At 39.8% G+C, this 26,780-nt stretch overlaps 1 protein-coding gene, 1 long non-coding RNA gene and 1 pseudogene across 3 annotated transcripts; 2 read left to right on the forward strand and 1 right to left on the reverse strand.

The window, feature by feature from the left end:
- Positions 1 to 2,209: 2,209 nt before the first annotated feature.
- LOC145570616 (uncharacterized) lies at positions 2,210 to 5,631 on the reverse strand. The gene is made up of 2 exons (XR_014096532.1): positions 5,492 to 5,631; positions 2,210 to 4,230 (listed from the first exon to the last, which is right to left on the reverse strand). It is a non-coding gene; the product is annotated as an uncharacterized LOC145570616 (long non-coding RNA).
- A 55-nt stretch (positions 5,632 to 5,686) lies between these two features.
- Positions 5,687 to 7,362, forward strand: LOC145570615 (uncharacterized). 2 transcript variants are annotated; one of them, XM_081629747.1, is made up of 3 exons: positions 5,687 to 5,841; positions 6,193 to 6,469; positions 7,080 to 7,362. In XM_081629747.1, exons 1-3 carry the CDS (start codon positions 5,810 to 5,812, stop codon positions 7,248 to 7,250), a joined length of 480 nt encoding a protein of 159 aa, XP_081485873.1. In that variant the 5' UTR covers positions 5,687 to 5,809; the 3' UTR covers positions 7,251 to 7,362. The 2 variants fall into 2 exon arrangements, with proteins under 2 accessions (XP_081485873.1, XP_081485872.1); XM_081629746.1 differs by having other exon boundaries at positions 5,697 to 5,841; positions 6,190 to 6,469.
- A 4,378-nt stretch (positions 7,363 to 11,740) lies between these two features.
- On the forward strand, positions 11,741 to 26,758 carry LOC145571343 (serpin-Z2A-like; annotated as a pseudogene).
- Positions 26,759 to 26,780: the final 22 nt, after the last annotated feature.

Below are 26,780 nucleotides of genomic sequence, written 5' to 3' on the forward strand. Positions count from 1 at the left end.
TATATATATATATTTATATATATATATATATATATATATATATATAGGCCCTTAAATCATGTTAATCGGATGACTCACATGCTTCCCGTATCATTAATGGCATTTTCGTAATATTTTAACTTTGTAAAGTGTTTTCCACTTTTTATTTCTAAAAAGTAAATAAAAAGTTAGTAAAAGTAAATGAAATCTGTCATAAAGTAAATGAAATTGCCTTAAAAGTTAAAAAACAGGATAAAAGTTACAAAAACCGCAAATTTACGAAAATGCCATTAATGAATGCGGGTGAAACGTGAGCCATCAGATTAAGTGTGATCCATGGCTGAGATTGGTTCTTAATTCCTATTATTCACCTTGGTTCTCACATGACCTCAATTATATATATATTTCAAGAAAAAAGTTTAAATATTCATATTTGTTGTTTTCCATGATTTTGAAAAATATTCATATTTGTTGTTTCCCATGATCTTGAAAAATAAGATTGAGAATAGAAACTTAAAAAATCTACTAATTAACCCTTATTATAGAGTTAAGCCTATAAAGATTAATATATTACTTGGATTTGTTAAGTGTAACATAAAAGTGAAAACACCTTTTTTTTTGTTTCCTATTTTTGGTTTTTTGTTTAAAAAAAAAAAAACAAAACAAAATATAAAAAACGATGTCAAAAAAGCCCTTGATAATTGGGTGGATTAGAGGTTAACTAGAAGAAATGGGAGGAAATTATAAGTTAGTTAGAGGATTAATAATGAAATAGGTTTCTTCTTGCAAAAAAAAAACGTGGTGAGTTTTTTTACTCCCTCCGTGTTTTAATAAGTGTTACACTTGTCGAATCCAACCATATTTTAATAAGTGTTATACTTCTTTTATTTGACAAAAAACTACATTTAAATACTCCCTCCGTCCCCTTTTGATAGTCCCTTATGAATATTTTTCACGGGAATTAATAAACACAAATAAGAATAGGTAAAGTAAATTGTCATTGGGTATGCAAAAAAGTAGAGAGAGAAAGTAAAAGTAAATGGGAAAACAAAATTTACATGAAAAAGTTAAATTTGCATAAATATTATTGCAAATTGGAGGGAATTTCGGTAAAACATTAATATTAATGGTTGTTGGAAAAAACAAATGGGGTGAACATTTTGGGACTAAAATTTACCCATAAGGGACTATTAAAAGGGGACGGAAGGAGTATTATATTTCTAAATTCTCATGATTTCCACCCAAATCTACTACTACTTTTTTATTATATTTTTCCTCTCACATTCATAACTTTTTAATAAACTATTAACCCACTATCTTTCTTTTACAATTTTTTAATACTTCAAATACTCCACTTACCTCTTATATTATTAAATTCAATTAAATTGTCTAAAACTATTTGCCGGTTAAACTATAACAATTATTAAAACAAGTTTTGTTTTTTTTTTGTAAAATGGTGCTTTTAAAAGGGTTTTTTTTTTTTTTTTTTTTTTTTGACAAATTATCCATGTAAATAAAGTATTGTGAGACATATTGTAAATTCACTTTACAAAACATCCAAATCACAAAACTTGAAATGTAGGCTTATCCCCATTATATTCTTCAGAAACCTATCCACCAACCCTTTCACCTCCTCCTCGAAAACCTTATAGAACTTGAAATGACCCATAAACTGCCTTCAGCTATCAGCAATGTCAGCGCTTGAATCCAGCCCCCACGACTAGAAATCAAGTTGGTCCATTAAAAGTCAGACGTTGGTTCGCATGACATTACTCTTTTGTTCTTTGATTGATGATCAACGACCTTCTCAGATGCTGCAACAGAAGCATTGTCTTTATTTCAAACATAATCCTTAGCAGCTTACACCTTCGTAGAACTCCCTGCTCTAGAAGCTGCAGCTGGTGCCTTACTTCAGCCATGAAGGCAAATCAAATAAAAGTACTCCGTATATATTAATTAAAATAATACATATAACCTTTTCCACTGCTGACAAAGTGACATTGGAAAGAAATGTTGACAACAAAAGCAACAAAACTAACATATCTGAATCTTTTGCAAATAACAAAGAGAACATAAGAGCCAAACACAAATGGTAATTCTAGATGTCTACAAATCTACAATTCGGATTTCAATACAACCAATCATACATTAATAATCACAGCTAATCAACAATAACAGCAGTATAATCTGATACTGACTATAGCGGAAGCAGAATTTAGGAAAATGAAACTCCAGTTCAAATCATCAATAATTTTAATACCAAAAACAACATTCGTCTAACAAAGGTAAATTACAGCATTAATTCACAAAAGAAATATAATCTATAAGGAATGACAACCCTTGAATGTGAGAAGTAAGCGTGATAATAATCAGATGAAGAAAGAAGGGTAGAGTTGAATTATCTGTTAAAGAGGAGAGGGAAGAAAAGATTGTTGTTGTTGCTGTCCAGTCCAACCTTTCCTTTCTCTCAAGGCCTTAAGCAATGTTGTCCCTTTCATGGTGTTCCTTTTCGTTTCATCAGAACATTTGATGACGTTTGTACTGGTTTTGTACAGTATATGAAATGAGGAAAAGTGAGAATTTTAACATCCTCAAGAAAACACTCTGAAGGTTTATCTAAGCTTGTAGAGCTTTTCAACCTGATGTCATGCGCTAATCAGATCTTTCCAACCTGATGTCATTGTGCCTTCCCAAGTCTCTTGGTGGGATGGGGTTTCGCAATTTGGGGACTTTTAACCAAGCATTATTGGCTAAGCAAGGGTGGAGGCTACTTTGTAATCCCGACTCTATTGTGCACCAAGTCCTAAATGCGAGATACTTCAAGAATGGTGGTTTTATCTCGGCTAATAGGGGCTATGACCCGAGCTACGTTTGGAGGAGTATTTGGGGGGCGAAAGCTCTTCTATTGGATGGTTTAAAATGGAGAGTTGGGGATGGGATGGATATCAGTGTGTGGGATGATGCGTGGTTGCCAGGGGAAAATGTGAGCCGTGTTCCTACCCCAAATATCGAGAGCCCAGCTGATCATAAAGTGGCTAAGTTGATTGATGAAATTAATGGGGGCTGGTGTAATGAGGCTCTGTCTCAACACCTTCCGGTTGAGGATGCTGCTGCTGCGCATAGTCTGCCTTTGAGTGTTAGAGCTGTGAAAGATGTGCGATTTTGGGTCCTGTTGATGGGCTTTATACCACAAAATCTGGCTATTGGCTTGGGCGTTTGGGGCACATTCGAGGGTGGAAATCACAATTTGGAGGGGCTAGCAATGCAGTATGGAAGGTGTTTTTGGAGTGTTAATGGTCCACCAAAGTTGTGCAATTTTTTATGGAAAGCGTGTATGGGATCCCTGGCAACACTTGAGAGATTGCATAAGCGACATATTCGTGACAAAGGGTGGTGTGGGCTGTGTAATTGTGATGAGGAAAGCATTATTCATGCTATTTTCTCATGCTCGAATGTGAGAGGAATTTGGGATCATTCTCCTTTCCGTGACTTGCTCGTTGATGCAAACCTTTTAAGAATTCATTATGCAAGCATAGTACAGGTTATAAATCTCTGTAAATAATTTTCATCCAAAGAATAGAAGAGCCACATTAGAAAAGTTATGTCATTTACAGGCAGAATTCTTTTACCAAAAGCCTGGCAAAGTGTTCATGGAATATAGAAAATTCTGAAATAGGATTTTTGGCCAGTATTTCAAGGTATGCCTGTAATAAAAACCCACCATTTCTAAAGGCACAGATTCCCACCATCCACAGCTTTCTCACGGGAAAAAGGAAGGGGCCAGATGGCGGATAAACAAAACTACTCGTATTTGTCAAGTGAAGACACAGAACTGCAAATTCTTTAAAAGTTTATGAATCAGCAGGAGGGGAGAGTGGGGTAAACCCCTGCAGTAGATAAGTGCTGAACAAACCCAAAATCTTGGGGTTCATAGGTGCAGTGCCATCCACCCACACCTAAACTTCATGCTCAGCAAGAAAAGATAAGCGCAACCTTAATTCACACATTCACAAATTCCAGATTACAAAAGATGATGATTAAGCTGCTCATGTGAAGAGTGTAAAAAAAAAAAAACTACAGCGGTATTGCCAGTATGAGTGTATGCCATACCAAGTATTGTGGGGAACTTGCACGGTAAGAAGGGCCAAAGAATACGCTTTGTATCTTTAGATCAATCAGATTCAGAGTTGCTGCCTCAATCTTTACCACTACCTCATCAGTCTTTGGATCAAGAACAAAAACCTCAACATGCTGCAGCAAAGATAAATCTAATCAGAAGACCTCAAGATAATATTTCTGTTCAAGAATTATAAATTTTTTTTTCTTGTTTAAGATGATTTTATCTACTTATACCAATAATACCAATAAATCAGTGACTATGAGCAAAGGTTCGAAAGCAAATAAGATTATACTCTCCTTTTTATGACGCAACCGCATTGTAAAGGCTAAAAACATGACATACAGACATACACTCACCAAAATAATAGAGAATTCAATATATAAATAAAATATCCCTTGAAATTTAGGCCATTTAGTCCAGGAAAATGTATATATAAGAATTATGGCATCCCCTTTTTTTTTTTTTTTTTTTTTTGACAGGGGCATCCCCTATTATTAGACAAATACTAATGTATGACAAATCCAAGGTGACTGATTATTATGCATCTCCTTTGTTCCTCTAAAAGAATGTTAGTTTGCAGGATCTAAAAAAAAATTAAACTATTTTACTCTAGCAGTGAGTGAGTAGATCCGCTGTTCATTGATACTGAGATTGCTGACCGTTGACATAACTATCAAGGATTGCCGGGCCTCCTGGCAAACGCTAACCAGTGAGCATCTCTAAACAATTTGCTACCTTTTTTTTTTTGTAACTAACATGTCTCACAATAAATTAGTGTGAAACGATCTCACCCAAGACATAATTTTTCTACTTAATAGTATTCATGAACTTTGAACAATCCTTTAAAAACTAAATAGTTTTTAAACTGACTCCACTAAAGAAGAGTAGACATATGCCCATATCCTATCCTTGAATGTTAAAAAATAAAGAATAAAGTACACAAAAGGGCAAACTGATCAATTCAAAGCAAATTCCTGTAAATTAGCTATTATTTTTTTTTTTTTTTTTAAAAAAAAAAAAAAAAAAAAAACATGAATTAACAAGCAGCAATGGCTAGACAAGGAAAGAGAAAAACTTATGAGCTTACTAACAATATGACATAAAAACCTTTTACACTTGGTGGAGTTTTCGAGTTCAATAAATTTTACGCAAAATCAATCAAACAAACAAGAATCAATTCAATTATTCCAAAATAATCATACCAAAACATGAACATAAACAAAATTCCAACGACAAAATTCGAAAAGAAAATGGAATTCTCAATAAACTAAGTTAGATAATCTAATCGCATCTAACTTATTCTACGAACCCCAAATTGACTATATATACTGACAATTACATTGTTAAATTAAACCAACTTTTTTTTTTTTACACAAAATTAAACCACCTTACCTCCGACGCTGCTTCAATGGAAGAGGAGGAGAGAGAAAATAAAAAGGTGAGCAACTGAGTTTATCATGAAGAATGCCAGAAAAAGGAAGAAAGAGAAAAAGAGACAAAAAGAAGTAAGGGCAAAAACGTCTTTGCACAAAACAGGGGTAAAATGGGAACACATATTTAATAAACTATACTCATATTTGAGGGAGAAATTAGGGAAACTAAACTAGTAAAACTACCGAACAACAGTCCATCCGCACATCCACTTTCTCTGTCTTCCGTTCTCTTTCAATCGTACTCCTCTTTCTCTCTCCTCCATTGAAGCGGCTTTTAATGGGTGAATCAATTCAACGGAGTATTCTAAGGTAAATTTTGTTTTTTTCAATTTGTTTCTGTATTTATTTTTTGATTTTTTTAATTATATTTAAGATGTTCGTTTGAATTTTAATTTATTTAGTTTTTCAATTTAAAAGATCTGTTTTTTTATTTTTTTTTCAACATCTGGATTTTAACCAATTGAATTTATCTTTTGTTTGTTTAAGCCCTGGTTTTGCGAATTTTGTTTGCAATTCGTCTATAATTTCTAGGGTTTTCCTTCACCCAAAAAGAAAAAAAAAAAATAATAATTTCTAGGGTTTTAAATTTCGATTAGCTTAATATTATATGTGTTTCGTTCATTGAAGTTGATTAATAATAGATGTAGTTGATGATAGCAGGATGGAAACGAGGGTTCGTTCAGAGCGCATGGATAATGTGATTTACCTGTTGGCTACTGTTATGCTAATATTGGGTTTTATAGCCCAGTTTTCATCTCAGCAGAAATCTGGACTTATACTTGTTGCGGCTGGATTTTTCTTCATCACAATTGTCAATTTACATGGTTTCATACTTCGCCTTCAGGGAACAAAGATTGAGTTTGATATGTTTGTTGGTAGTCTTCAATGTTTTGGTTCGCTTTTGTCCTTCTTAAGCATCCTCTCCATTATCATTCAGGTTAAGTTTTCAATTTAACATCAATTTTATTTATACATGATTATTTTTTTCAATTTAACATCAATTTTATTCATACATGGTTAAGTTTTCAATTTAACATATTTTTATAAACACATCAATTTAATTTTATTTATACATGGTTAAGTTTTCAATTCAACATCAATTTTATTTATACATGGTTATATACTTTGCCTTGCCGGAACAAAGAATGAGTTTGATTTCTGAGTTTGTATGATTCAACTTTTTGGTTTGGTCTTGTCCTTCTTGAGCATCCTCTTCATTTGCATTCAAGTTAAGTTTTCGATTTAATAACATCAATTCTATTTGCGTGCTTTGACATTATTTGTGTGCATTCAAGATATCTTTGGTATATATCGAACTTACTATGATTAGTAAGCTGACCAAATCGGCTTTAGAGAATACAGCGTAACATTGTGTTTTGCAAAAGGAACTTATGCCATTCTAACAATTTGAAAATAACTTTTACCAATCTCATTGAGGATATTTTATTTGTTCATTTTATTCTTGTTATGATATTTCTTGAATAATTGTTGATGTATGTGTTATATGATGTTGGGACTAATATTTTGGTCTTGGATACTTTATGTAGGCTAAAAGTATATTCGTATGGTTGGGTATAGTCGGGAGTTTTTTGATGTTCATCGGAGGATTATTGAATGTTCTAAAGGTTTACAAGATGCAATCTAATGAATTGTCTGAAGCCACAAAGATATGTGAACCAACAAGCCCTCTTAAAGCTTCGCTCATGGGTAAGGTTTAATAATGGAGACTTAATATTAGCCTAGTTTATTGGTGTAATAATAGAAACTAATGTAAATGACAATATGACATTTTTCATGTTTATGAGTATGTTGATGAGTTGTTAAATACTATGTAATTGTTTTTTATGTTAGTGCCTATTACTCTAGAGTTTTCTTTTTAAGTATTGTACTCTGATAATGAGAAATTTATTTAGAATTTTCTTTAAGTATTACCATAGTAATGTATGTCAAATAGGGGGAATTTAATTTAATATGAAGTACTACGTATTAAGTTTTTATTTTCAAAAATTTTAAATTATCAGATTAAAATGCATATGAGGTAAATCTTTAGCTTCAAACATGCAAATTTATAAATCATCAGATTTAAATGCATATGAAGTAAATCTTTAGCTTCAAACATAATTCTGAATTCTGATCACACCTCTCTCTCTCTTGCCATCTTATACACTCTATTCAGCTATGTAAATCTTTATAATTCTCCGTAACGAAGTAGATGTTACACTTTAATAAAATATCGCTCACATTTATTATCAAAGTGTAAGATCTACGGAGTATTTTGTTACGGAGTTACAGAGAAAGTATATAAAAACATCTCCGATAGTATAGTTGTGAACTTGCTCTCAATTTTGTAATGTTCCTAGCTATTAACAATACCATTGCAAATGAAATATGGAGTATGTGATTAACTTTGCTGGTCAAATTAGTCTTGAAAAGTGGTCATTAAATTTAAATCGTTAATTAAGGAGGTGGGTTTTTTTAAAAATTGATGAAAACAATATAACTTGGAGTACAGACTTAAAGGAAAATTTGCGTAAAATCACATATGGATTGGCATGGCAAGCTCCAAGGAGTTGATCTTTGTAATTAAAATCATGGGAAATAAGAATCTTTAACAAGGGAATACGGAGTAAGTAGTAGTATTATTTTATTTTATTTTATTTATTTATTTATTTATTTATTTATTTATTTATTTAATCCAAGCAAGGTAATAAGTCCTTATACTTTACAACTGATTTTTCTTCGACTTACAAATTTAAACTATCATCCTTTTGTTGCTTGTCTTTGGGATGATATTTCCCTTGCATTTGGAAATTGCAAGGGAAGAGGTTTGTTGTCCTTGTTGCTTGTCTTCGGGATGATATGGGCATTAATACAATTGCTATCATCCTTTTGTTGTTGGAATTGGTGATGACAAAGTCAATCATCACTGTAAATCAAAATCTTGAAGGAGGCTCTCCATCTTCAATGCTTGGGGTAAGCAAATTCCTCCATGTTCTTGCACTCTTTGTTGGTAGAGCCGCAGGAAGAGAACCTGATTGGGATGCACGATTCATCGTAGAGTTGTTTACATATATGACTATTGGGTTTGTTCCTAGACTCCTAGGATGAGACTATGCTTTTCGATCCCTAGGAGTGGAATGTTGTCAAAGGTCCTTTTTCCAGCAACAGGGTGCATTCATTCAGTGTCAGTGCCAATTTCGGTTTCCATCAATGAAGTTCTTATGCGTTTTCGGTCCATCTCGTATGTTTCAGTTATTTCGGCATCTCTCAGTCCACACGTTGGATGTGGTACGACTCTCTTGGTTAATCAGGCTTCATAGTATTTGGCGCGCTGCAAGACTTTTGTGGTGCTTTCGTTCTCTTCATATTTCCTCCTTTGGTCAATGGCAGTGGTTTATGGGTTTTTTTAGTTGTGTTGCCTTAGCTTCTTTACACAAGGTTGTATCGTTTGTTGTTCGAGTGAGTTTGTTTTTGGTTTCTTTTAGTTCTCTTAGGTTGTAATAATGCTTTTATTTATGAAGTTCTCATTGTCACAAAAAAAAAAAAAAAAAAAAAAAAAAAAAAAAAAAACTACACTTCTCTTATTTTTCTAAACCAAACCTATTTCTATTGTAATTCTTCTGATTTCTTAAGAATTAAATTTATATATTTACTGATCGAACATAATTTATTTTTAATGAAATGATTTTTATAACTCAATTGAAACTATATGAATAAAGTTGAGCTTACTTTAACTTGAATGAAACTAGAATTATTTCATGTGTAATGCGTACATAGCATTACGTATATACGTGTGATTTTCTGGATTTGTAACTAATATCGTACATGTTCTTTTGTTTTTAAAAAAAAAGTGTTAAAAATACTTTAGTAATTATATTAGAGATTTATTATTTGTATGACTATTTTACCCTTACTAATTAAATTGGAAAAATAATTTGTTAAAGGCATTTTAAGTATTTTTAGGGGGACACCACACCCCCTGTTTTCTCCTATAGAATGGAGATCATTTATCAGAAATTTACAAAAATAAATTAAGGTAAACTAGCTGGGCCTAAGTATTAGTAAGGTCTAAGGTATGTTAGAGCTTAATATTTACACCTCTATCAATTTTATGGATTTTTTTTTTTTTTTTTTTTTTTTTTTTTGAGACAATATCAATTTTGTGGATAATTTCAATATTTCAACTATATTTCTCTAATAGCTCACATCAAATTATAAATTAATTATTTAATTTAAAAAATCACATCAGATTGTGATCAATTATAAAAAGTTTGGTCACTATTTACCAAAAGTTATTTCTCAAATTATTTACCAAAAATTATCTAGCTGCTTTTCATAAAAAATAAAAAAATAAAAAAAAACCAAAAATTATTGTGCTAAATTATTTCAAAAGTTTGCAAAATATATAAATTATTTCTCAAGTTTGGATTAGAACACAACAAGAGCATTCACTAATCTTGTTTCAAAAAAAATAAATAAATAAATAAAGAGCATTCATTAATCTCTTTTATTAAACAGTTTAACATATTTAACACTCTAAGTCAGGTATCCAAAATGTCGAAACAATTAAATTAGATTAGAAAAACTCAAATTTGATTCGGAAAGAGTCACAAACATTAAATTAGAAAAACTCAAATATGATTCGAAAAAGTCACAAAACTTTATCTAAGAACGGTACTATTTTAAAGAGAACTCCCTAAAATGGTTGGGAAATTTCTCTTTCCCATTTTACCCTTCTTAATTCATGAAAATTATTACTTTTTATATTTTTTTTAACATAACTTAGCTAGTTAGCTTCCTACAACTTCTCCCTTCTACCGGCCTCCAACTACCTAGCCCACTAAACTTCTTTAATTAGAAAACTAGTGTAAGGCTCAGCCAGAGTTACTGCATTATTTTCATGATAAATTTTTTTATTAATATTTAATTTCTATTGAATGACATGTAATATGGACATAAACATCATACATTATAATTTTCTCATAAACATCATATTCTATGCACATATTGTATGCACATCCAACCTAATACTATCTTTATATTTAGGTGTTGAAAATTCCCGTGAATTTGGAAATAAGGGGCTTGTTTGGTAGACCATAAAAAGTGAGAATGTGGGAAGTGTAAAATCATGGGAATTTCCAATTCCCACAAAACATGGGAATTTAATTACCAACCTCTCCTTGGTAATTCAAAATTCCCATGATTTGTAAATACCTATATAACAACCAAACAAGCTTAGTTAATTCCTAGGAAAATTGATGTTGAATTTTAATTCCCATAAAATACAAATGTCTATAGAAAATTAATTCCTTTGTCAACCAAACAAGCCGTTAAAGCCAAGAGGGGAGTTTTGGTGCAAAAATTTCATTGGATCAAACTACCCCTCTCTTTACAACTAAATCCCATACTCTTGTTTCCTCCATGAGTGTGATAGACGAGTGGAGTAGCAAAAGAACACCATTAAGAATTTAAGATGATCTTGTAAAAATTCCGGTAAACGCCATTTATTGTTGCCAGGTAATTTATTTCGTGAATATGTAATTAATTAATGATTGATTGAGGTAAAATTACACTTTTTTTTTTTTTTAGGGGAAGGTAAAATCACTCTGTTTATTGTGAACAGTTGTAAAATCACTAACCTCAATGGAATTACAACTGATTTAAGATTTATAACCTGTCATCGATACTGTTTAGGGTAATTTTACCCCGCCATGTGGACCAACCAGAGGGCGACACGTGTCAGCACCAGGATGGTCCAAAGTGGACCTATCCCTGCTTGACACGTGTCATCCCAGATATTTGGGAAAATGACGGCCTTCAGGCCCAAATCCTGAGAAAGCCGCAATGCGGCGCAGCCCACCACTGATTAGGGTTCTGTGACCTAATCAGGGGCACAATTCCCAAGGACCCTATAAATAGGGAGATTCCCCTCTTTTGGAGGGCACGTTTTTCCATTTTATTACAAACTGTCCCTTTGATAGAGACAACTAAGCTTGGAATCCGAGCAGATCCCCACCTAAATTTCCGCACCTTTTTCTCTCCCTTCAAGTTACTAACTTGATCGTCGGAGGTGGAGCACCTACCAACCGGTGTCTCCGTTTGTTTTGCAGGTACAGGCCGCATCGGACCAGTCTTCGAGCTGTAACTCTCCCGAGGGACAAAAACACCCAAAACATTTGGCGCCGTCTGTGGGGAGAGTACCTCAAAGATGGTTGGAGAGTCTGTACCCATTCCTGATCTTACAAACTTACAGCCGGTTATACAACCGGAAAATCAAGAAAACCTTCAACCGGCACCTCAGCCGGGAGGTTCTGGAATCCCTCAGTCGTTCCCTCGGCCTCCACCTGAGGTTGTCACTGAGGATGAAGCTGATGATGAAGATGATGATGACGTGGAGACCTATACCACAAAGGATGGGTCCTTCATGTCAAAGTACAAGCGTTCTAAAGATAAATTGGAGCGCAATCTTAACCAGGCGGGCCCAAGCAGGCGCCCCTCTAAGAGGCCAGAAGGGGAAACCCAGAAGGCCAAAGGTCAAGCCCCAGTCACCCGGGATGAGCTCATGAAATTCATGAACTCCTTCAAGGGTGAAATCAAGGCCATGATCAACAAAAACAAGGCAGGCTCTAGCAAGAGTCCGCCGGCTAAGAAGTCTCCCCCTCCTGGAAAGAAAAAACCCGTCAAGAACAGGCGTCCAACTCCCCATCCCAAAGACAAAGAGAGGGAGAAGGAGAGGATGGCCTCTAGACTTGACTGGTCAAAAATTCTACTACCTACTGGTCCTTAGAGGCAGCCTCGGCAAGAAAAGCCGGGGACCAGCAAGAAAACAGCCTCCGACGCTCGGCACATCATCGAGCGGAGGAGAAACCAGCAGCTGTCTGAGTCAGCCTCTACTTCGAGCTTTCCAGACAGCTTCAAAGAAACTTCTGTAAGGAACTCACAGTCCTTACTTGAGAGTCGGACAGGCGGCAAAACCGTCAATACCGAACCTCAGCTGATGATTGGGTTTGTCCCATATGCGCCTCAGGCGCAGTATGGGCAATATGGCCTACAGTTCATGCAGCCTCCTCCTTTTGGAGGACAGGCGGCATACACCCCCGTCCAGCCTTTGGACTGGCATCTCCGGCTGCTTAAGCTTAGTGAACAACCCTCTGCGTTTGCCAAGAATATAACCGAGGCGGCTCAGCCGTCCAAGGTTAAAAATGTGTTGGTGGGCACCTATGATGGTACCACCAACCCAGAAGACCACCTGATGGCATATACCAACCTCATGCGCTTACAGGGTTGGGACGATGCCACCTGGTGTCGATGTTTCCCGGCTACACTAAAGGGCATTGCCCAACAGTGGTTTGGCAACTTGCCAGCCGGCTCAATTGATTGCTTCAAGAAGCTAGCCTTCTTGTTTGCCACCAACTTCTCAATGAACATCCCTGCTAAGAAAACGAGCCTTGATTTGAGCACCGTTAAGCAGGGTGAGAAGGAAGGGCTACGCTCATATGTCAGACGGTTTAACCTGGTCAGAATCCAGATCCAGGGACTGTCTGACGAGGTAGCTTTTACAGACTTTTTCAAGGGTCTGAGAGACGGGTCGGCTTTTAAGTTCGACCTTGTCAGAAAAGGGGCATTTACGCTACAGGCGGCCCTGAGGGAGGCGGAGAGCTACATTCAAGCTACCGACCTCTGCACGCCTAGTAGTCAGTCAGACTCCAAGAAGTCTGAAAAACAAAAAGAAAGTCGGTCTGCTCAGCCGGGTAAGAAGAAAGAAGAGAGCAAAAAGAGAAAAGAAGTCTGGGCGGTCAGTGATTCTGACCAGCCGTCCCAGAAGAAAAAGAGAGAGTTTAAACCGTACGTCCCCAAGTACGAGTTTAACAAAGACTGCAACTCCATCCTCATGGAGGTAAAGGACCGGCTGTCCATTGAGAAGGCGAATCCAATGAAGAGTTCCGTCCAGTCACGGAACAAAAATAAATTTTGCCAATTCCATGAGGAGGTTGGCCATGACACCAACGACTGCTTCAGTCTACAGCGGACGTTGGACCGTCTGGCTGACAAAGGGCTTCTAAAGTCCTACATTTCTAAGTTCCCAGCTGGGGCAAAGAAGAAAAACAAGGGTCAGTCCCCCAAGACTACCCATTAGCCTACTAGTAGCTCGGATACCGATAAGGATCCGGTCTACACTATAGCAGGCGGATTTTCTTGTGGTGGCCCTACCATCCGGGGCACCAAGAGCCATCTTCGAAAGATGGACAAGGATGATGATGATGAGCAGGCGTCTGCCAGTTCCACCTTCCCAGACGTCCTCATAACTGAGAAGGACAGGGGCAGCGTTCGCCGTCCGCATGACGACCCGGTCGTCATTGAATGTAAGGTTGCCAACCAGCTGGTTGGACGGATCCTTATTGACACCGGCAGCTCGTCGGACATTATCAGCCTCCGGTGCCTGCAGAAGCTGAAATACAATGTCAGCTGTATGCATCCGGTTACCCACCCCTTGGTTGGTTTTGGGGGTGGGATGGTCTACCCAGCCGGAAGAATTGACTTGCCCATCCGGCTGGGAGAAAAAGGCCAGGGACGACATATTGTCGTCAGATTCTTGGTCGTTGAGGAGTTGACCGCCTACAATATCATCCTTGGTAGGCCAACCCTCAACGAAGCCAAGGCGGTAATCATCCCGTCTCTCATGCTCATCAAGTATGAGCGGGATGATGGCTCTGTTGGTTCCCTGAACGGGGATCAAAAGACGGCTCGGGGGTGCTACCTCTCAGCCGTTAAAGACACTGTAGCCTCAGACGGCCAAGAAAAGTAACCAATAGACCTTGACGATGTCAAGGATGCCAATCCTGCCCCACCAGCCATTGGTAAGAAAAGAAAAGCGCCTCTGCTGGTGGAAGTGAAGAAAGAGAAAAAAATAGAAATCACTGACCGGGGAACGGTCAGACGAGCTCCGTTCCCAACCGGCTGGTGAAAATATTGATCTCGTTCTGGACGACAGCCGTCCAGAGCGTACTATGAAGGTTAAGACGGTTGCTTATGCTACTCTGGGTGCAAGCTTGCACCTTCTGCTGAAAGAATTCAAAGACATCTTTGCCTTTGAAGTGGAAGAGATGCCAGGCGTCAGCCCGGATCTCGCTGTCCACAAACTCGCCGTGGATCCTAAAAAGAAGCCCATCCGGCAAAAGAAAAGAAACCATGGCGAGGAAAGAAGTCAGGCGCCAGCTGCCGAAGTCAAAAAGCTGCTAGATGCCAGGTTCATTCGGCCTTGTAATTTCCCCGACTGGGTGGCCAATGTGGTCCTTGTTAAGAAACCGAATGGCACCTGGCGCATGTGTGTTGATTACACAGACCTCAACAAGGCGTGTCCAAAGGACAGTTACCCGCTTCCAAAGATTGACAGTCTGGTCGATTCAACAGCCGGTCACGCCTTGATGAGCTTCATGGATGCATACTCTGGCTTCCATCAGATACCCCTCTGAAAGAAAGATCAAGAGAAGACGGCTTTCGTCACTGATTTGGGGTTATTCTGCTATACTGTGATGCCGTTTGGCTTGAAGAATGTGCCTGCTACCTTCCAACGGATGATTAATACGGTCTTCATTAATCAAATTGGGAGGAATGTGGAGGCGTACATCGATGACATGATAGTCAAATCCAAGCAACAAATGGATCATCTAGCTGATCTCCGAGAAACGTTCACCACCCTCAAGCGGCATAAGGTCATGTTAAACCCCAAGAAATGCGTCTTTGGTGTTGAGTCTGGGAAGTTTCTCGGATTCCTGATTGATCAGAGGGGGATAGAGGCTAACCCCGAAAAGATACAAGCGGTAATTGACATGAAGTCACCCCATTCTGTCAAGGAAGTTCAGAGACTAACTGGTTGCCTAGCCGCCTTGGGAAGGTTCCTCAACCGGTCAGGCGACAAATGCCTTTACTTCTTCCAAGCAATCAGGAAGAAGACCAGGTTTGAATGGGGAGACGATGCTGAGACGACATTTCAGAAGTTAAAAGAGCACTTGCATTCTCTGCCTTGGCTGGTCAGTCCTCTGCCTAGGGAGACGTTGTACATGTATTTGGCCGTCTCAGATCATGCTCTCAGTGCCGTTCTCCTTGCTGAGCGAGACGGCGTTCAGCTCCCGGTTTACTTCATTAGCCATGTTCTAAAAAATGCTGAACTCCGGTACTCCATGGTTGAAAAATTTGGCCTTGCTTTGTACATGGCATTTAAAAAATTGAAGCCTTACTTTCTGGCTCATCCAGTGGTGATTTACACCGACCAGCCTCTCAAGCGGCCAATGTCTACCTTGGAGTCAGCCGGCAGAATGTTGAAATGGGCTATTGAAATGCAAAGTCTTGAAATCACTTACGAACCAAGGAAGGCAGTGAAAGGTCAGGCGTTTGTCGACTTCATTGTTGAAATGACTCGTCCGGTGGCTCCGGATAATCTCGATCAGGTTTGGAAAGTGTATGTAGACGGGAGCTATACAAAGAACGGCTGTGGTGCAGGCGTAATCTACGAGTCCCCTGAGGGGGACATATATGAATATGCACTACGGTTCAAGTTTCAGGCCTCAAACAATGAGGCGGAATATGAAGCCCTGCTAGCCGGAATCCGCATGTGTAAGGCGGCAGGGGCAACAAAAATTGACGCCTACTCTGATTTACAGTTGGTCGTTAGCCAGTATGAGGGAAAATTTGAGGCAACTCACCCGGCTATGATAAAATATCTTCAGGCGGTCAAAGAGGAGGCTGGGTCTCTTAAGGAGTTTCATTTGAATCAAGTACCCAGGTCTGATAACAACCAGGCGGATGCATTGTCAAAACTTGCATCTTCCGCCTGCCATGATACGCCTCGGTCAGTCTTTTGGGAAGTTCTTGAAAAAAGAAGCATCTATGAAGATCCCATTGGAGTCCTGGACCGAAGCTCTACATGGATGGATGGCATCCGGGCATACCGCTCAGACGGTACACTTCCTGATTCGCCACAGGAGGCAGCCGTTCTGAAAAAGCGAGCCGCAAGCTTCGAGTTGAGAAATGGAGAACTCTTCAAGGCGGGGTTTCTTAAGCCTCTTTTGAAGTGTGTAACCCCAAAAAAGGGTAAAGAAGTTCTTAAAGACTTGCACTCGGGATTCTGCGCCTCCCAGATAGGCGGAAAATCCCTAGCCGTTAGAGCCAGACGACATTACTTTTGGCCCACTCTAGAGGCAGACGCCAAGGAGTTGGTGAAGAAATGTGACAAGTGCCAGAAATTTGGCAAACTTATTCACCGTCCGGCTACTGATCTGACGGCCATCCGCAGCCCAATCCCGTTTGCAAAATGGGGCATGGACATCTTAGGTCCTTACACGCCTGCCCCAGGTGGAAAGCGTTACATCTTGGTGGCTGTGGATTACTTTACCAAGTGGGTAGAGGCTGAGGCGGTAATGAATATCAAGACATCAGACGTCATCTCTTTCATCTGGAAGAATGTCATCACCCGGTATGGGGTTCCTATGTCCATGGTGTTTGATAATGGTCCTCAATTTGAGACGCCTCAGCTAAAAACTTGGTTGGGAGATCAAGGGATCTCAAGTTGTTTTGCATCAGTCGGCCATCCCCAAGAAAACGGCCAGGTTGAAGCCTTCAACAAACTGATCTCAGACAGCATTAAGAAGAAAATTGAAAGAGCCGGTGGCTTATGGGCTGAGGAATTAATCCATGTCCTATGGGCCATCCGGACAACAGCAAAGGGGGCAACCGGTGAAACCCCATTTCTCATGGTTTACGGTGCTGAAGCCGTCTTGCCCATTGAACACTATGAGCCGACTCCCAGAGTCATGCTTTATGATGAAGAGGCAAACTGGGAGGCAATGCGCTTGGCATTGGACTCACTCCCAGAACGCAGGGGCAATGCCGCCTTGCGTCATGAGATTTACCGTCTGATTGACGAGAGGCCAATGGCCAGGTAATTAAGCTAAGCACAAAACCGCTTAGTGGCTATACAGCCGGTCTCAAACAAGACCAGAAGGCCAATGGCCGGATGGTTGCTTTTCCCATAAATTCGCCTATCCCAACATGGACAAAGGCGTCCGGCGACACCCCTCCGGGTGCAATCGTCGCAGAGAGAAGCCAACCCGCTTACTCTACGTACCAATGCAGGCGGCCACGATTGGACGGCTGAATCAGCCATCCATAGCCATCTGACCTGAACAGTCTAAGGAACGACCAAGTTTCGGAACCCGGATGTCCAATGACATCAGTCGGCGACCGACTGAAGTTCTTACTTAGCATTTTTTCGTTTTAAATTGCATACATCCTCGTTTGGGGCAAAAGAGTTGTGCAATGGCTATACCATCTCTACCTAGACGGTCAACCCCGTCTAGATAGTGACTGGAACGCCTGTTAATGTACGGCTGTGCACTTGGTTTGGGGCAATCACTACTGTGATTGATTGACTTACAAACATCAAGCTCTATGCAGCATCAGACGTTCCCAAGTCAATCAACCAACTCCACTTGAAACCAACCACACAGCCGTCCAGGGGCAAGGACAGCCGTATACTTTTGATAAGTTAGGCAGAGATCGCCGCATGATTTTGATAAGTTAGGAAAATATTGAAAATGCAAAAAATTGAAATGAAATTGAAGTGCAAACACAAGTGCAAAGTAATAAAAACCGACTCATTCGGTGCATTCATTGAATTTCCACTCAGCCAAACGGCTGTGATGGATTAAATGTTAACCGAACCCCGTTCGGGTAAAGGAAATTGTTTGAAAACACGGCCCTACAGTCGGTAAAGATACACATATACTCGGAACACAGGCCGGAAAAGTAAATGATGGCATACTGCCGTAGATAAAAATAAAAAAAATAAAGAAATTGGCACACAGCCGCTGAATTCATTGCCCCGCATACGGTCCCTCCTGGCCCTTCTCCCCTTCTTCTTCAGTCTCGGGGGCTTCAGGCTCGGGGTGCTCAGTGTTGGCCCAGGCGAGGAAAGACTCAGGCTCCGGCTCACCCTTCTCTCTTAGGTATATCACCTCTTCAGCATATTTGTGAGCCAGAGCCTAGACGCCATAATCCTTGTTGGGATACAAGGCAGCCCAGGCGATCTTCATCATAGCCTCGCTGTTGGCGGCCATCTCAGCTACCAGGCGGTTTTGATCCGCCTGCAGAGTCGCTCAAAAATTATCCTGAGCTTTGGCCGCCTCCTTCTCCAGCTTGGCAACTTTCCCCTTCAGATCAGTTTTCTCTTTCGAGACACCCTGAAGCTTCTCCAGATCCTCCTGAGCCTTCTTAAGGTCCTCCCTGAGCTTGGGAGGTCCTCCTCCGCCTGTTTCTGGGCCGTCTCAGCATCCGTCGCCTTCTGCTTGGCCGCCCGCAAGTCCGCCTCCAATTCCTGGATCTTGGCCGCCTGTGTCATTTGGGTTGCTTTAGTTTCAAGATCGTCAATGATACACGAGTATAAAGCAACATTATTGGCGTCTGAGGCGGACTGCTTGGCCCGTCTTACCTCATCCCGCTTGCGGGTGTAAGGACGCTTGAGCCCATCTACCCGCAGAAGAGCCTGCAAAAGCAAACAAGGTTAGCACTGCAGGCGGAGAAAAACTTGGAGAAAATTATTGAAAATTATTCAAGTGTCTTACCTCAGCCAGGAGGGACAGGATACGTTCAAGATTGAACGTCTCAATCCCCGGGATAGCATCCTTATCCCGTTTGCTGACAGCCTCCAACATGGCCTTGGCGTGCTTCTGGACGTCTAGCCTGCGGGGTGATTGATCTGCACCACAATCAGCGTTAGAGTGTGAAACTAAAGCAGCACCAATCTGGTTTCGATCGTCTGAGGATGACGTCTGCTGGGAGTGTGATTTCACTCGCAACGGCCATCCCAACTCAGGCGGGGATTCAAAAGGGTTCTTACCTGCAGAGCCGGCCAGGCGAGAGCCGCTGGCAGGTGTGGTGAACCCCCCGGTTACAGATAGGGGGTTAGCCAGGTCAAGGCCTAGAGAGCCATTCACCCTGTCCGTCCTTCCCCCTATCCGCATTTGAGTCTTCCCGCCTGGGGCGTTGGGAGGTGCGGTGGAGGCAGCCTTTTTTGAGGACTTGCTGGGGTAAGAGGTGGTGGTCTCCTCCCTAGCCCGTTTGAGTTTTTTCTCAAACGTCTTGTCCACCTCTCCTCCCTGAGAAAATAAACAAGTTAATGTTAGCAGTCGAAGAAAATAAACTTTGAAAGCAAACTTAAGAAAAGAGTCGGGCGTTTACCTTGGCCCTGAGCTCTCTCGCCTGGGCTTCCGCCAAGTCTCGGCGGATCTGTGCTGAGGACCGTCTGGGGTCTTCTCGTCTGGCAACATGTTCAGAGCTTCTTCTGCAAAAACAAAAAGGGAATTGATTAGTACATCATCAAAAACGATTCCGATACAAAAGTACTACAGACGGAAGTGTATTCAGGCGCATACGTCTGGTGAACATATGTCCTAGGCCGCAGGCGGCTAGGAAGCATTCGTCCCTGAGCCAGGCGCTCTTAGGGATCCAATTTCTGGGGACTTTTATTGTCTCCCCGGTTGACAATGTGGCGTCTGTGAGGCCGAAGAAATCAGCCTCAATTATTTTGTCGAAGTCCTCATCCGGGATTCGGGGAAGACAGCATTTCCGACCCAGAAGGTCAGGCTTCTTATTGTATTGGCGGAGCTCGCAGTTCTCCCGCCTAGTTGGGGCCGTCAGCAGGTAGAACCTGTGCTTCCAGCCGTCAAATTTTGAGACCTTATCCAAGGTCATCATATATTGAGGAAACGTGGTCAAAGTATACCACGCTCTGTACCCGCCTGGGCTGCGGCTAAGATAGTGCATCTTAGCAAAAGCTTCCCAGCCGGGGTGAATTCCTTGGAATTCACAGGCGGCAACATACCCCAGAATATTTGCCCAAGAATTGGGGGTAAGTTGCCAGACTCCGAGGCCGTAGCCTCTCAAGATTGCCTTCACCGCCTGGTGAAGGGGGAAGCGCAGACCAGCCTTGAACGCCGCCTCGTAACAGCCGAAGTAGCCGTTGGCATTTCGTTCAGTATCTTCCCAAGAGATGGTGTCGTCTGCAGGAGGCACTTTTATTTTCCACCCGTCTCCCATTGGGTGCACTTTCAAAAAAATTTCAAGACCTCTTTCCATGAGGTCCCTGTCTTTGATGGAGACGTGGATCTTGTAGGGATCATCCTTCTCGTTCCATTTCTTCCTCTCTTCTTCCTCGCTATCCTCAAGCGGGGGAAGATCATCGCTGCTCTCAGAAGAGGAGACGGTAAATCCACTCCCCGTCTCCTCCCCAGATTGGGAGACAGAAGCTAAGGCGACCTCCTCACCGCCTTGGTCGCACTCGTCCAAAAACGAGTCTGGAGGAGTTGGGGGGCCACGCGGAGGGGATCTCTCCGGAGCCGTCTGGTGTTCTGAGCCAGACGTCTCCCCCTCAGGCGTTTGGCCGCCTGAGCCTTCGCTCCTATTATTGGAGTCCTGTGCCGTCTGCATAGTCCGAGCCATTGTGTCCTTCACAGACGCGCAAATGGTCGGAATCCAAGCATGAGGATGGTCCCAACACCCTGAGACGGCACTACCAGTCCTAGACTCAGCCGTCCCTGGTGAACGGCTGGATTCTAACCTAGGTTGTGTCGTGTGTGTTGGTGATGAATCCATTTATTGCAAGAAATATGTACAAGCGGTAAAATAAAAAAGAGCTGAGAGAGTCAGAGACGGTACCTTTAGATTTGAGATCTGAAGATAGACGGGTCCGCCTGTGTTGATGAGGCTGAGTTTTCTTAGCTTGCGCGTGACTCAGACAAATGACTTCTGCTCTCTCTTTCAAGATTCTCTCTAAGTTTTCTCTGAAAATTTTTGTGAAACGTACAAGAATAATGAGGGTAAACGGCTATATAAGGAGGGTAAACTAAGGGGTATTCCTGTAATTTACTCAGATGGTGAACAGTAAAATTTTGGCGGTAAAATTACCACCAACAAGATAGTGACACGTGTCACAGATGCCACGTGGCGTGCCACGTCACATCTGTGAGGGGCAAATGTTTAGGGTAATTTTACCCCGCCATGTGGACCAACCAGAGGGCGACACGTGTCAGCCCCAGGATGGTCCAAAGTGGACCTATCCCTGCTTGACACGTGTCATCCCAGATATTTGGGAAAATGACGGCCTTCAGGCCCAAATCCCGAGAAAGCCGCAATGCGGCGCAGCCCACCACTGATTAGGGTTTTGTGACCTAATCAGGGGCACAATTCCCAAGGACCCTATAAATAGGGAGATTCCCCTCTTTTAGAGGGCACGTTTTTCCATTTTATTACAAACTGTCCCTTTGATAGAGACAACTGAGCTTGGAATCCGAGCAGATCCCCACCTAAATTTCCGCACCTTTTTCTCTCCCTTCAAGTTACTAACTTGATCGTCGGAGGCGGAGCACCTACCAACCGGTGTCTCCGTTTGTTTTGTAGGTACAGGCCGCATCGGACCAATGTTCAAGCTGTAACTCTCCCGAGGGACAAAAACACCCAAAACAGATACCGTTTTATTCAATTGGGCATAATTACTACCCAGAAATGCCAAAATGCATTCCAAATTCATAAACAAAAATGCCTTCCAAATTCACCAATCTAAATTTGTGTTCGTTGAAAACAATATCAATAGCCTCATACATAGACGACGCCGATGTGAACTGGCATCGGAATTTTCAACGTTGATGCTTTAAAACCAATCACGACGACCACTAATTTTCGAATTCTCGAACTCAAAATTTGAGGTTAGGATTTGTTTCAGAAAGAGTAAAGGAAAACCTCACAGTAACGGTCATTTTTTGTAGAATTTGTTACAGTACATCCGAATGTATATAATAGACTCTTCACTTTTTGCTTACACACACAGTGAAATTCTCTAACGATCCATTTTCACATCCATTTTTCCAAGTCAGCTTAAAACTACCTAATTACCCTTATTATACGATGATATTTACGATTTTTACCCCCTGATTTTACTTACTTTTTACTTAGACTTATTAACATGAAATTTCTCCTTTTTTTTTTTTGAAGAAACTAACATGGAATTTCTCGATTATAGAAAGAAAAAAAAAGGAAAAAAAAAGGGATAAAAAGGAAACAAAAATAAAGGAAAGTATGCACGTGCGTCATAAAACTAGTCATAATAATAAAAACAAAAAAAATTGAAATTAAATTAGATCAAATTATACACCATTAAACCCTCGAGCAAAGTAAAAAAAAAAACATAAATGCTTAGAATAATTCGGAAAAGCTGAACATTACTATTAAGATTATATCCCTCATATCAGGGGCGGAATTAGGGGGTGGCTAGGGGTAGCCATGGCCACCCCTGTGAATGATAAAATCTATTAATTGTTAAGTATAATGTGGTGGTAAACTTGGCAAAGTTGGTTTACTTTGGGTTAAAATAGTTTAGATACTTTTTGTTGAGCTGTGTTCGATACCCGCAAAGAACATTTACATTGATTTCGATCAGATTAAATAAGACAAAGTAAAGCCTTATTCTTTTCAGCTTATTTTAAGTTTATATTAATTCAATTCAGCAAATTCCATTCAGTTCAGTTGTGCTTATTTCTTTTTTACACTACATCTTAGGTTTTTTTTTGTTTTTCCGTCTGATTTGTTAGATTGTAATCGAAATATTAACCTCTTTTTCGATCTCGCACAAAATTTTACCCATGAAACAACTCTATAGCAATCCATGAAATAAAAAAGCAAATCCTCCCTCAAAGGAGAGAAGAAAAACCCTCCTAAAAAAGAAGAAAAGCCTTCCTAAATCCTCCTAAAGAAGAAGAAAAACCCTGTCTTCTTCTTTAGAAGGAGCCAAATCCCCCTAGAGAAGAAGAAAAACCCTGTCTTTTGAGGGAGAAATATTCCTCCTAGAAAAGGAAGAATTATTATAAACCTAAAACAATAGAAAAGCACACAAAAACAAACAATTGGGGCTTTCCACCGATAAAAATCGATCGAAGCCCCTTCAAAATTCAACAATGGAGGATAGGGTTTTAGAGAGAGAAGAGAGGAAAGAGAGGCTAGGGTTAACACTACATCTTAGTTGAATTCACTTTAATTCACTTTTAATCAGTAAACTAGTTAGTGACCCAGGCGATGCCCCGAGTTTCTTTCTTCTCTTTTTTAATTTTTTTTTTAATTTTTTTTTATTATGGAAGAATGTGGATATTACTTAAATATTTTTTTTTACGTTGGTATATTTAAACTTTGATAGGAAAACTTTCAATAAATAAATCACATTAAGTACATACCGGTTACAAATTAAGTGGGTCAAAGCAATTTAAATACATTGTAATTATTCATAGTTCTAATTGAGCTCAAAATAAATACAATCGGTCACAAACTTATTTTGAGTGATTAAAATTAATTAAATTATTTTACAATTTATTCTAAATACAATTAATTAATTTATCATACAATTTATTGACACATATTTAACATGTACATGTAATCGATTGTATTATGTGGCAGTTTAATTGATGACGTGTCTAAATAAGAAAAAGAAAGTGACACGTGGCGATATGACACTTCTGGCCTTTGAGTTTTAATAATAAATATTGATTTCAGTTTAATTCAGTTCAATTCAACAAATTTCAAACACGCCCTAAGTGGGCCCAAAAACATCCAAATAAATGATGTTAAATTTCGAGGGATGCCCAGTTTCTCAAATTGAGAAACATAAGGGTCAAAAAGGTAACTTCCCTTTGTTACTGAAGGGTGCATATGTAATTTGTGGGATGCTTGAGTTAACTCTAGTTATTTGGGGTTAACTCAACAAGTAAACAGATCCTACCTTCCTCCTTCCTCCAACAAATCTTCATCCTCATCCTCCATCCCATCTCCAAGCTATTCCAACATGCATTACCAACGCCACCGGTTTCGGCGGCTTCGAAAACCCTAATAACACGGGGAGAAATTAAGGGTATAGTTTACCCTAGAGGGTAATTGAGTTTTCCCTCCTCGGCTCTTCCGCCCTCCATCTCCATTGAAGCCGAGATCGATTTGAATTGATTAAACTTTTTTTGCATATTAATTAGATCGACTTGAATTGATTAAACTATGATAAGCAGAGTATTTGTTGAGTCCTCTTGAATTTTATATGCAATCTTGAATTATGGGAATTTGTTGCTTCTTTCGGATGAACTTGGTATTAATAAATTATGTGGAGTATCTAGAAAAATCTTCAAAAATTAGTTGAGTCAAACACTTGGACAAATACCCGCGTTAAATATGGGTATACGAGTTCGAGTAACATACATAATCGATTAGTCATATGTATATATTGTTGGAAGAGTTATGCTTAAATTTCAAATGACACATACCCAATAATATTCTTTGTAGATTGATTCGATCAGAACAGCTTATAGCAGAAACATATTTGACTGAGCTCTAAGTTCATGGTTAATGAGCATAAGTGGTTTACAATAAATTAATCCAGTACTATAGTTATAATTTGCCATTTCAATTCTTTTGTTTCTAGATTGACAAAAAAAAAAGACAGTTTCCCTTTCAAGATACTAGTTGAGTAGTTGGAGTAATCTAAGGCCATGGCGCCGTCTTTGACATAACCAATTCGGTCATGAGAATTATTAATCTTATCTTTTTCTATGGATGAATGGTGGTAGAAATGGCTTTAATTTCAATGGCTGACGAATGCATTGGCTATATGGCTAATGGGCAGGGCTCTAAACTCGTTGCATAAACTTGTTGCATTGTCTATGGCTTTTCTAGATTCTAGATGTTCATCATGTTACCAAATACTGCAGGGGACATTTGCTACACGTTCAATTTGGCAGCAGCAGGAGCGCTGTTACACCAAACATAGCAAATGCAACTTCACTGTCGACTTGCCTAGCATATCTCCTAAAGATTCGAGCAAGAACTGCAAAAAAAATTTCAATTTCAATGTAGCAAGGCACATCTTGCTAGATGGCTCAAATAAGACACCTCAAGAGAACCTTTTCTGCTCTCCTGTCTCGACAAGTGCTGTTTAAAACATGCTAATTCCAGATCCACAGGACTAACCCGTGATCAATTTGTTGATTTGTTTTGTTTGAAAGAGAAGGAATTGAACAAGTCTTCCATGAAGCTCCTTGATGTTGTAAGGCCATTCAAGGGTGGAGATGGGCCTAGTATCTTGTTCAGTAACAGCGTTTGGGTTGACCAACAATGTCCATTAATTCAGTCATATAAGGAGCTGCTTGAAAATGTCCATGATGCTGATGTTAAGAGTGTTGATTTGTTGTACAATGTACGCATACAAACTTTCTGTTTCAGTCTCCAATGCACACATTTACTCATCTTAATACTTGATTCTAGTAAATGATATTGTAAATGTATGAATTGCACTCATATGGAATGCTGAATTCCTGATTAATGTTACTGCACCTGTGTTTTGAAGGCTGAAGAAGTGAAGGAAGAAGTCAACTCATGGAGCAGGACAAAAACTGAAGGGATGATCGAAACTATTCTGCCAGAGACCTTGTACTACAATGACACGATTGTGATTTTGGCGAATGCATTACACTTTGAGTTGGAGAATTCAGATGAAACATTAATGGATCCTTCAGGAGCGCAACGTTCACTGAATTATTGTGGAGAGTTTGAGGGTTCTGAGGTTCTTAGAATGCCAATTAAAGGAGGCAAAAAGATAGCAGGACAAGATCCTCGAAGCTTCTCAATTTACATCCTTGTTCCATCGGAGATAACTGACCTTTCCAATGGGAGATCTCTTGTTGGAAGAAGAAAGATAAGCCTCTCACAATTCTTAGAAGAAATGAAAATGGGCACAAAAGTTTTCCAGAAGAAGGTCAATAGACATAAAAAGGAAATCTCAGATTTTTCATTCCCAACTTTCAACATTGAAAGTGAGATGTCATTGTCAAGTAAAATGCAACATTTAGGCTTGACATTACCATTTCAGGCAGGCAAGAATGAGCTCATGAGGTTTATTGACTCTCCTCTTTCGGAACTATTGTATGTCACAGATGTTACCCAGAAGACTCGAATTGAAACTAATGCGAGGGGAACATCTTTTTCTGTTGTGACTTACACAACTCTCAATGGCCCTGCACATCGTTTTCCAGCAACAACACCTTCAGAGCAGAAATTTGTGGCTGATAATCCCTTTCTCTTCATGATTCAGGATGATTTCTCTGGTGCTGTTGTTTCTGTTGGCACAGTGCTGAGTACTGATTTGTAGGCTTAGTCTTTTAGCTTGATCA

This window comes from Chenopodium album, chromosome 12 (assembly GCF_948465745.1).
Source record: "Chenopodium album chromosome 12, dcCheAlbu1.1, whole genome shotgun sequence".
NCBI lineage: Eukaryota > Viridiplantae > Streptophyta > Magnoliopsida > Caryophyllales > Amaranthaceae > Chenopodium > Chenopodium album.